Raw genomic sequence first — 12,681 nt, 5'->3', positions numbered from 1 at the left:
GTTAACCTCGATTCGAACAAGGCGTCTAAAACATATAAACAACATTTTTAAGGCGGTGCAGTATTGAATAAGTCTAGGTAACCCACGACAGATATTTAAATACATTATTATCACTTTCTTTAGAAAAGGGATAACTTATTTCCGAAACGCACAGCTGAATAACTGGGCGGGAAGCTCGTGCTCAATATATGGAAATGAGATGTGTCCTGCGTGAGCAAACATTTTAAGGCGTTGCATTATAAATTAGTTTGGTAAGGCACCACGCCTATTTAAATACATTATCATATTATTATGTAAAATGTACTGTTATGGCTTGGTAACTGGGCGCGAAGCTCTGGTCCATAACACATGCAAATATATGCAAATGAGAGGAATCACGCGACAGTCAAGTAATTCAAGAAAGGGTGTTTACTTGTACAGTTCATCATTTAAAGGTCATATAATAAGTCAGTAGGCACTGTGGTGTCTCATCTCACAATCAAAGGGCAGGAAATGAAACAGTGGTTTATTACAGGGTCATTGTCAGTATTTAAGTGCTATTAACTCTAATCTAAGATGAAAATAGCCACAAATGTTCAATTCACACTGTACTGTGGCTGTTGATGACCCAAACAATTACAGGGTTTATCAACATTCATTTTGATTTCAAAACAGCTTAAAGTTCTGCCTATTTTCTAACTCACACACATAGTAAACAGCATAAATTGAATATATATTTTGTCAATCAGCAATTTTTTTTTTTAATTGCATGCGTTGACATTATATGAAATTTTTTTTTCCATAGCAAATTTCTAATTAGAGACTAAACTACAAAAACATAATTGGTCATATACTGCACAGTATGTAAGCAATCAAGTGTAAGAGTTGGGGCAAAACAAGGAATGTGTCAAAGTAGATATTTTGTTTACAAATATCATCAGCCCTTGAAAAAAATCTTACGAAAAAGAAAAAACATCAATACTTCAGCTCCTGAGCTAAGCTCTCAGGGAAGGCATTCAATGTTACACAAAATATAATGTTATTTATGCATAAAAATAAAGTTTGAAACACCCTGGATCCCAACAGGTTTATGCACTGCTTCTGTTATAAAACACAAAGGTCCACCCTCTGATCATGACATCGCACTCAGCAAATTCTTCCCTTTCATCAGAGAGAGCGATCACAGACGTTTCATTCAGCTCTCTGTGGATCGCCATTAGCAGCGTCACTCTTACAGGAAAGAATCTTCTGATGGCGGAGCGTAAGAAAATCCCAGGAAGGCCTCATCAGCTTCCATAACACTAGCATTGACGATTGACAGCCCTGAAGAGAAGCACACAGAGTTTGGTACGGTTTCCTCTGTGAACTCGGGATCAAAGTTTGAGATGTCATACTGGGATTCCTGCAACATTAGAGAGTTGAATGTTTTAATACACTTATGCATACAGTACGTTTTTGAAACTTTAGCAAAATAGTTATGTTGTTAAAGGGATAGCTCACCCAAAAACGAAAATTTGCTGAAAATTAACTTACCATTTGGCCATCCAAGATGAGTTTGTTTCCTCATCGGAACAGGTTTGGAAAAATTTAACATTACATCACTTTCTCACCAATAGATCCTCTGCAGTGAATGGGTGCCGTCAGAATGAGAGTCTCCTGATTCTCTCCTGATTCAGAAGAGATTACTTTTTCACTGGAGAGAGCAATATTATGAATAGACTCGTATTTTTAGGTTTGAAGTTAAAAACGTCTTAATGATGGATTTCTTTATTACAAGCACACAGCTTTTCATATCACAAGACACTAATTGATGGACTGGACTGGAGTCGTGTGGATTATTTTTAGATTACTGTGATATTTTTCTTAGCTTTTTGGACTCTCTTATGGCACTCATTCAGAGGATCCATTGGTGAGCAAGTGATGTAATGCTAAATTTCTCCAAATCTGTTCCGATGAAGAAAAACTAATCTATATCTTGAATAGCCTGAGGATGAGTAAATTTTCAGCAGCTTTTCATTTTTGGTTGAACTAAGTCTTACCACACTAGGGTTGAATGGAGGAGGAAGCTTTTTCTGTTCAAGGTCATCCCAGTTAATAGATGAGAAAAATTCATGTCCTTTGACTTCATTCTGCAACAAATGGGACATAACATATAAGGCCTTTTTAATATTCCAAGATATTTTCAATTCAACATTTCCTGCTTGAATGTAATATATTATAGGAAACTAAGAAATCCTATTGAGGTGCTATCGAAGTATTTAACAAAGTCATCCACCAGGGGGTGATATATCAGTACTAAATAGCTCACAAAGTCATCTCTGTAGCCAAGCCTCCTGGTGTGGTCTTTCTCCAGCAGGGCCTGAAGGATGGACCAGGCAGCTGTGGATGCCCCGGGGCGCATGATAAGTTCCTTGTGAAGAATGTTGTCATACATCTCATGTGTGTCTCTGCTGTAGAACGGAGGCTGTTGACATAAAGGTAAAACAAGATTTAAGCTTCATTGCCTACATTTTCAGAGACGACTATCCAAATTTATGGTTTATTTGTAACTTACCAGGCCATAAAGCATTTCATACAGCACAGAACCCAGACACCACCAGTCCACAGTGTTATCATAGGGTTGTTTCCTGAGTACCTCTGGAGCTAGATACTATTGTGACAATGAGAGACAGCAATTATTGTGTTAAAATGATTGTGTTATTCTACTCTACAAAAGCTTAAAGTTTATTTGCAGTTAATTTTCTGAAAATGTAATGAGGTTAATCTAGGAAAGCGCAATGAGAAAATCAGTAACAATTTAATAAGAAGAATCACGGTAAGTAGTTATTTTTAAATTCAACAACTAATTAAAAAGATATTTACTATAGCATCACAGTAATATGTTAAATACTTTTCAAACATATAATTGAAAACATGCAATACACAAAAGTTTGGGGTTGGTAAGATTTTCTGTTTTTGAAAGAAGTCTCTTATGTTCACCAAGGCTGCATTTATTTGATAGAAAATACAGTAAAAACTGTAATATTGTGAAGTATTATTACAATTTTAAATAACTGTTTTCCATTTAAATCTATTTTAAATTGTAATTTATTCCTGTGGTGGCAAAGCTGAATTTTCAGCATCATTACTCCAGTCTTCAGTGTCACATGATCCTTCAGAAATCATTCTAATATACTGATTTGGTGCTCATGAAACATTTCTTATTATTATTAAAATTGAAAACAGTTGTGCTGCTTAATATTTTTGTGGAAACTGTGATACATTTTTTCCCTGAATATTTGAAAGAGAACAAAACAACAGCATTTATGTCAAATAAAAATGTACTTTTCTAACATTATAAATGTCTTTAATGATCAATTTAATGTGTCCTTCCTGAATAACAGTATTAATTTCCTATTAAAAAACCCTACTGACTCCAAACGTTCGAACTGTAATGTAAGCATCATTCATCCATTGTATTTGTGTTTGGAATACCTCAGGTGTCCCACAAAATGTGGTCGTTGTGTCTGCTTGGGAGATGCCCTCCTTACACAGTCCAAAGTCAGTCAAGACTATATGTCCCTTAACAGACAAAAGATGCCAACAGGAACACTTTCAGGAAGCATGTCATCACACAAAAAGCCTATTCTTCACAGAGCCAAAGAATCTTGTGTCTGACTGGAATATTTGCCAGGGCCTTGTAACCTCACAGTTTCATCAGATTCGATAGGAAATGCACAAGTAAAACTTGAAGCATTCATACAAATTAAAAATAAGTCTTCAGTTTCATTGCAATATTTAATTTGGCTGGCCAAAGCTACACTTTGTACATCTCGTCTCGGGAAATCAGAACAGTTTGTTATACTTCACAGCAAGGGTAGACTACTCTGTTTCCCCTGGAACTCTCAACGTTGATCGGCTACGCTCTGGCAATGATAAAAGTGTGGAAAAAAGAGGGGTACTTACTTGAGAGTCCAGCAGGATATTTTCTGGTTTCAAATCCCTGGGAACACAAGAACACTTAACTTGTTGACATTTTGTCATATGTTTCCAGTCAGGAACAATTCAACAAAAAAAAAACATTACACAGAACTTTACACAGAAAAAATCGTAACAATGAATTATAGGTATTATAATATGACAAGACAATCTATTCATAATGCATTTAATTAATATGAAGAGCAATTCCTTGCGGTCATATAGCGTCACACCCTATGAATGCAAACTATGTTCTCATGATGGCCATTTCATACGTGAGTGTAATTTTAAATGACAACAGATAAGCCAGTTCACCAATCAAAATTTCTCAAATACATTCTGGGCAGCAACTGGGAAAACCATAAGAGGGAGGAGGTGTAGAATGTGTCCGTTAAACATTCCTCTGCCTCTGGGAATTCTCACACACTTTAACAGCTAAACATCATCCGAGAATCACCAAACCTGTGTATTTATAGACAACTGATCCTGTAGTAAAGCTGCATTTACCTGTAAACAATGTTAAGAGAGTGCAAATAACCCAGAGCACTTGCCATCTCAGCGATGTAAAACTTTGCTCTGGGTTCAGGAAAGGTCCGCTCTTTTTGGAGGTGAAAGAAAAGCTGTAATGGAAAGAATCAAAAATTTTAATATTCACTGAATAAATGCAAAAAATAGTCAGGTTACCCATTACATCATGGTTTGTCATGGCTATTATGTAGCCTGCCTCACAGTGCTAGTAATTATTGGTGTGATGTTTCATTAGCTGACATTTAAAATATCAACAACAGACTTAGCTAAAGAGAGGAAGTCAGACCAGTGATCTAAATAAGCATGTGAATAGGAACCATGCAAAATGCCAATTAAATGACCCAAAATGAGCAACAGTCATGCTCTGGCTTCATCATCTCATTTACATGCCACATGACAATCCCCTGCATTTCCTTGTTAAAGGGATAGTTCACCAAAAAAATTTACATTCTGTCATCATTTACTCACCTTCATGTCTGTTAAAACCTGGGTGACTTCATATCTTCGGTGAAATACAACATGATGACCAATGAGGTCCCCACTGATTTTCATTGTACGCATTAAAACAGTTAATGTGTACAATGCACAAAAAAAGAGTAGTCATACAGGCTTGGAACGAAATGAGGATAAGTAAATGATGACAGCATTTTAATTTTTGGGTAAACTGTGCCTTTAAGACATACAATTTGAATTGTCACTGTCAGCAATAACTGTATTTATAAAATATTGATTTACAACATATTGGTTTAATCTGGCAAACAGTGGCTTTTGAGATGTGATGAGGCAGACGTCAGCCTTGAGCTTCTCAACCACAAATACTCACTTCTCCACCATTGACAAAATCCAGGACAAAGTATAACTTGTCTGTTGTCTGAAAGGAATAGTGCAGTCCAACCAGGAAGGGGTGTTTAACATTCTTTAGCAATACATTACGTTCAGCCATAATGTGCTTTTGCTGGCATGGAAAAACAAATTAAAGGGAATTCATTAATCAAACGTCAAAGGACATAAAGCAAGCATAAAAGAAGGTTTAGGTATTAAAACAAAGAAAATCATTACCTCTCTCCTTTTTAAAATGACCTTTTTTTGCAAGACTTTGATGGCGTAACACTTTCCATCCCGTTTCCTCTTTGCAAGAAGAACCTTTGTGTGGGAGAGAACACGGTGGGTTAGCGAGAGTTTCACCTTCCAATACGGCTGTCCATGGGCAAAAAAAAGACAAGCTCTGACTTAAGAAACTGAGAAACTTTCACTTCCTAAATGGAGAGTCCATGGATCAGAAACAAACACTTCTGCTAACCATACAGCAAAGAAAACAGAGAATATTAAGGATCGGTGACATTCAGAGCTTTCAGTAACTTATTCATAATGTTACCACAAGGGATTGACCCACTTTCTCTCACAAACTGTAGAAGTCCCAAATTTCAGGTAAGTTTTATCATTAGGCATAATATTTAAAAAGAAAACTTACCTTCCCAAAGCTTCCCTTTCCTATGACTTTAAGAAAGTCAAAGTCAGTGGGCTTTGCACTATTGGAAAAACACACAGTGATTAAGGCTAAAATTAACGCATATGCATCATTAATTTCTACCAGTTGGATGTTTTGCATCCAAATTATGACATACATACAATATTTGTCACTATACAAAAGCAATAAATTATTTAAAATAATTATAAAACACTTACTGTGGATTTGCAGATGGCCCTAGGTTTATATTTCTAGAGGTAGATGTACTCTGTAAGAGATATGACAAAACTAGGTAAGACTCATTTAAAAGCAGTAGTAAAACATGGATGCATAGAAAAAAAAGGATGCATAATAGTTTATAACACAAGCTATTTTGCATCTCGGGTCTTTAGAAAGGATTTTCCAAAAAAAAAAAAAAAAAAAAAGAGAGATACATAATTCCATAAATGTATCAATAACTGTAGCGTGTTAAAAATGCTTAAAATATAACACTCAATGCCTATGAATACAGCTAACAAGCAAGACAAAAAGAAAAGTATGAAGACTACTTACTCAATGTGTTATATATTAAAAACATAATATTAGTACATATACCAACCTTGTCATCTTCATCCTCTGAGGCATCAGAGAAGTTTTCAGATTTGTCCATCTGCAGAAAGTTTTTGACATCGGGACTGCGCATTTGAAATTAACATTCACATATTAGAGGTCTGACTGAGGCGATACAAAGCCACAGCTGTGAGGAGGAATATGAGCTAACATCAACAGCTCTCTGTAACAGGAACCGTAACCATAGCAAATTTTACAGAGAATCAAAAAGAAGCATTTTTCATTTGGCACGGGTTCACAAGATATAATCGAACCAGCTTTGTACTCAAAGTTCAGAGAGATAACTGGTTGTGGCTGGTTTTGGCATGTTTCCATTGTAAAGCCCACTCAAATTTTACATACATTTAGATGCACTGACACTGTGAGTGGTGCTGAACACTGAAGAAACAGTAACTGGCTGATATACTCACTGGTTGCAGAGCTGTGGATGGGACACAATCTTCTGAATGAACTCATGTAACCCCGCTTTTCTGTGTTTTATGAACTCTAAGAATTATACAAAATAGAATTATACAAAATATATAGGTACAAATTAGCTTAAGAAAAAAATATGTAAATGTGCATAGTAGTGGTTCTCAACTGATTTTGCCTAATTTTAAGTTCATCATGTAGTGTGCCCGCACTACATTTTAATTTTAATGTATTAATATTATTATGAACTGCACTGGCCAAAAAATGCAAAATTATTACCATAACACAGGCTGAATAAGATAATATAGAATTTTGGTTTCAAAATGCCTCTTGAATTTTTTCTTGAAATTTTGGTAGCCAATAATTCACTGCACTAAACACTTTGTGGTAAACACAAACCATGTTTATCCTTATTGCAAGTGAACCCATATTTGATGTAGTCTGGGTGATTTTTTTTTTTTACTTTAAACAGTTTTGTTCAGGGTTTTTGCAGATGTCAAGCAACCTGTCCAAACTGGCAATTGCCTAATTTGCCTAACTTCCAGAAAGTGACATTTACACCAAAACACAGGAGAGTATGATTGTGGTTCAGCCAAAGGGGTTATGTAAGCATCTGATATGTCTTATATATCATGCTGCCCATGACCAGAACAGACCTTAGACCCATTTTTGAGAACTACTCAAGATAACCATCACCTCTTACGGGAAATAACTAATTTATCAGTCACTCATCAAAACCAATGGCCTCAGTCTCTCAGTGAAGCATGGGGCACTACTGTAAAAATGTGCACCAAATAATTAGATTGCTATTGTCGAGTGAGACAGCAATTATCCAGAAAGAATGAGGGGAAGAGAGAAAAGCAGAGAGGGATACCAATGGTGGAGAAGACTTTACAATATGTGCACAAATTTTGCATGTGCTTCCAATGGTCAGACACATGGTTTCTCCATGAAAAAGATCCTGACCACATACTGGCCACATAATTGGTCACACATGAGCTAAATACAATTGGTTCTTGGGTGCGCATTCTCATTCTTTTATTTACGCACACAATTTTGCTGCCACATTGTCTGAGAGCATAACGTGAGATTAAACAAGGACAAAGATTTTATGGGCTCGGCGGGGCGGATTTAGCATGGTTGATTTTCTGTATGGAACACTGTTGGATAATCTAATTTGGCAAATACACATGATCTCTATTAAGCTAAATGAAGCAAAGTCACTAACATATGTGCACGAGATGACAAGTTCCAGTGGGCTCTGAACAATATGCATTTTATTTCATGAAAAATCAAGGAACTGTAAATTACCTGGGTCAAAGTTGTCTCCAAATATTCTCTTAGCAGGAATCTTCAAATTCAGAGCAGGAAACAGTTTTTTTAACTGTAGAAAGACACATTATAGTTTTAATATACAATACCATTTAAAAGCCTAGGGTCAGTACGATTTGTTTAAAGAAGTGAATACTTTTATTTAGCAATGATGCATTAAATTGATCAAAAGTGACAGTAAAGACATTTATTATTTTACAAAAGATTTCTATTTCAAAAGAATGTTGACCTTTTGAACTTTCTATTCATCAAAAAAACCTGTAAAAAGTGTCCACTAAAATATTAGGCAGTTCAAAGTTAAAAGTTTTAACTTTGATAATAATAAGAAATCTTTCTTTAGCAGCAAATCAGCATGTTAGGATGATTTCTAAAAGATCATGTGACGCTGAAAACTGGAGTAATGGCTTCTGAAAATTCAGCTTTGCCATCACAGGAATAAATTACATTTTAAAATAGATTAAAATAGATTTAAAAAAATGATTTTAAATTGTAATAATATTTCATAATAAAACTGTTTCTACTGTATTTTTGATTAAATAAATGCAGCCTTGGTGAGCATAAGAGCATATTCTTTTTTTTAAGATACATTTCAAAACGATTATCAGTTTTATATTTTACATTAATTGGTCATATGTGAATATTTCATTAGAAACAAGTTCCAAACCAAAATCAATGTTACTTAAAAATAGCTGTAAACAAATAGTTAGAGTGGAGTCTCAGTCTACTTACTGTGTTATTCAGTTTGTCAAATTCTGCATATCTCCGGAAAACAAACCACTCATGCCTTCCAACACTGACAATTACTTTGTAAACCTATCAAGGTAAGGATTAAAACAGTCACATATCCGATGCTACAAGATATTTAAAACACAGTTAGCCAGAGCTTTCAAAATGTAGATAAGAGCATCAGAGGCCACTCACAGTATAGCGTTTCTTCTTGTCTCTCTGCTCATTGGTGCAGGGAATGCTGACATTGGGGCAGCTAGGTTGCTCCTCCATCCTGAGGCCTCTCAGAATCTCACAAGCAATCGCTCATAGATGCAACAGGTCCTCAGATCGCCTCCCTGCCTCTCTGGCACACCTGGTTCTGATGGGAACTCTCCATTTTGGTCCTGCACTGAACACAAACAAACATACCACAACATAAGCGAGATGTTCTATCACAGCCAAGCACTCTTTTCAGCAGTGTCCAGCGTCCACTTTAGCTCCAGAGGGCTCTTTGGGCCTTGCATGACAGGACAGGAAGGCCACTCAGAGTCACTAATCAAGTGTGGCATGAACACAGAGAGGACCCTCAGTCTGGGCGACCAAGCGATGAGTCTCCACCTCTCTTTTCCTCACTCTCTTTCATCCTCCCCTCTGCTTCTTTCCAACTGCAGGGAGCAAACGGGGACGTTCTTCTTTCATATGCCACTTCCACATACTCCCTCACGCTCACTGGGTGGGCGACATTCCCCTGCCCCTCTGAGGTACAAGAGGTATTTTTAGATAATGCTGCACTGGACCTACAAAATGCAGATTTAAAGGCCAGGGGGAGCCTCTCAAGAGCATCTTATGATATAAATATATAACTATATCTTCATTTTGAACTCCCTTTAGGTGGTCAAGCATGAAATAAGGACTTTCCACTGTATATTAATTGAAAAATGTTTTTTTCAGCAATAATATTACTTTGATGCCAGGTCAAAATATATAGGCTAATAGTAGAAAGGTTTTATATACTTTTATACATAGCTGCTGCAAATGTAACATACATGAAATAACCCCATATGAATCACCTCGTAGCAGACCTATACAGGTGTATATATATATATATATATATATATATACAATAATAATTTGGAATGTAAAGAAATGCTGGATTTAAAGTGGCTACTTTAAATGCACCAACCTAACAAATAGTGAGCACCAAAACAATATAGAAATAAAAACAGACAATTTTATAGAATAATGGACGTCTTTATACATAATATAATACAATTTTTTTTTAAACAAGCAGTGACATTATTATAAACCCACCGGTGTTACTCTTTATTGTATTGCATGACATGAAATACAAACTAAATGTATGCAGATGAAATAACAGACTGTAGCAGTTGCAGACACAGTTCACCATATCACTGCGATCTGTATTTTTCTACATTCCTGCGAACTTGGAGGAATGTCACAGGTGTATTTGCCTACATGGTCAACTATTCAAAGACTTGGATAGTTTAATGATTTAATGGACTACTTCTGAAAACCACATATGCGTATTTAAATGTGCATGTGTGTTCTGTTCTGGCCAGCCCTAATGATTTACTTGCAGACAAGATGTATCATGTCTCATTGTTCAACTAAAAAAAATCACCAGGAAGCATAGCATGCATTCATTTACATGTCTGTTCCAGTGTCTGAGCCAAGTAACAGAGTCACTTCACTTTAAAACTGAAACCAGAGGCTGGGTTCTTTATGCATTGCATGGGAAATGAAAGATCACTCTAAAGGGCATATTTCTAATTAACATAATAAAATAAGGACAAAGGATACAACAGATTCAGGCTCATTATTATGCAATTTCAAGAAACTATAGCCACTTAGTTCATGTCATCACTTCATTGGAGCTGTCAAAATGTTACTGTTATTAAATATGACCTCATCCTATAACAACTCAGTCAAACAGGTTTGAGCAGCAAAAAGAACGTACAAAGGAACAGGTATAAACTTGCACAGCACGTCACACATTAAAATCTAGATTTATGCTGAGCAAAAATGCATCAGTACAGGTTTGTCTTTGAGACTCTGGTTTTACTCACATTAAGAGTAATCCTACACTATTAAAAAAGATAAATCTAAAACAACAGTGCATTAGAACCCATAAGTAAAATGTGTGTCAAAGAAACCAACTGTTTCTGTAATAAAACTTATTACAGTTTAACTTCCAATAAATAATTCTAACGGAAGGCTTGGTGAATATTTCACTTGTTGGTCATATCATTTTTTTCAACGGTTAACATTGCGTAGGCTATGCTCATGGATACTAAATGACACAGACTAGCCCACGTAAGATTCATAGTTTCATTTCCCAATAAGCAACTATCCCATGACATTTCTCACTTAAAACTGATTTTTTTTTTAAATGGTGTAATAACATATATGCAAATTCAATTGAATATAATAATATTACATAATTACATATAAAACAACATTTTTTACCAATACATAGTATTTTAAGTGTCCAATAATGCAGAATTGTTTTTATTTATAGCATCAATTTTTCTATTTAACAAAATAACTAAATAATGTGACTACAGTATATATATTGGGTGCTTAATATTAGCAGGCAATATTGAAGAACCAATAACTAATTAAGTAAAACAGTGATAATCAAACTGATTACTGGTCTCAAATTATTACATCAAATTATTTTTACATTTATCTAAAAAAAAAATATTAGCACTGCTGTTGCACAACACACTCAAATGACATAAATGGCTGAAAAAACTGAATTTTCTAAATCCTGATGGCCATATGGTGTAAATAGGGATTTTCTTGTACATATTTTCCGAAGGTAAGAAACAGTACTGTAAATTGAAACCAACCAAAGCTTCAAAACAAATTCCTTTTGACCGTGGCTGACATTTGTTTCTTTTTTCTTTTTGTAGAGCCCTGTATTTCTGGCATTGGGCTTGCCTGTTTTAAATAAATAAATAATTTTATTACGTAATGTACATTGTGTACTATTGCAGAGAATGGACCTGTTACAGCCAGAACTTACTACAACCACCGACGTACCTCTAGAATCACTCGCGTGCTACAGATTGCTCAAAGAGAGTAAAGACATAACTTGCCTTATTATTTTCTCACTCTTTCCATCCAACTGACTCCAGTGACGTGTCGGGGAAGCAAAGGAAGTGCAACGATTCAAAAATCAAACTCGGCGTGTCTGGGAAACTAAATATCGACCCAGCTTAACAGAAGAGACAACATACATCATGTAACCAATGAGCCGCCCGTGAAATAAAGACAATTGACGTTTGTTCCGAAGTTCCGAAACAAGCAGTCACGCGACTAAACGCGAGGGACGAAGAATAATAATGTTGTAAAGGAACATGAGCAACAGCACCATCTAGCGGCAGAACTGTCACGCATACAGTCAGTCACATTTTATATTATATTATTTATATGTATTTATATTTGTTTTACTGTTTTAGGTTCTGTTGTGACAACTATATATAATATTACATTCTAAACTTTTATATGATATGATGGAGTGCTATTCCTCATGACTAAAATAGAGAAGAATATATGTACACACAACACATACTAAATATTATTATATTATATTATATTATTGAGATATGTTGAAAGTGCAATTCCTCATGACTAAAATAGAAAAGTATGTAGGATATTATACT

General features: G+C 35.4%; 1 protein-coding gene across 1 annotated transcript; it reads right to left on the bottom strand.

The window, feature by feature from the left end:
* Positions 1-390: 390 nt before the first annotated feature.
* LOC107721888 (serine/threonine-protein kinase Sgk3-like) lies at positions 391-9,392 on the bottom strand. Its single transcript, XM_016530088.1, has 16 exons — positions 9,206-9,392; positions 9,014-9,097; positions 8,264-8,336; positions 6,952-7,027; positions 6,531-6,606; positions 6,151-6,200; positions 5,936-5,993; positions 5,524-5,607; positions 5,288-5,419; positions 4,444-4,556; positions 3,925-3,961; positions 3,454-3,540; positions 2,534-2,629; positions 2,288-2,443; positions 2,019-2,108; positions 391-1,381 (listed from the first exon to the last, which is right to left on the bottom strand). The coding sequence occupies exons 1-16, from the start codon at positions 9,281-9,283 to the stop codon at positions 1,211-1,213; spliced, it is 1,461 nt and encodes a 486-aa protein (XP_016385574.1). The 5' UTR covers positions 9,284-9,392; the 3' UTR covers positions 391-1,210.
* Between the last annotated feature and the right edge of the window lie 3,289 nt (positions 9,393-12,681).

Source organism: Sinocyclocheilus rhinocerous, unplaced genomic scaffold (genome assembly GCF_001515625.1).
Source record: "Sinocyclocheilus rhinocerous isolate Xijiao unplaced genomic scaffold, SAMN03320098_v1.1 scaffold90, whole genome shotgun sequence".
Classification (NCBI taxonomy): Eukaryota; Metazoa; Chordata; class Actinopteri; order Cypriniformes; family Cyprinidae; genus Sinocyclocheilus; species Sinocyclocheilus rhinocerous.
The sequence above is the reverse complement of the archived record's forward strand: the minus strand, read 5'-3'. Positions and strand labels throughout refer to the sequence as shown.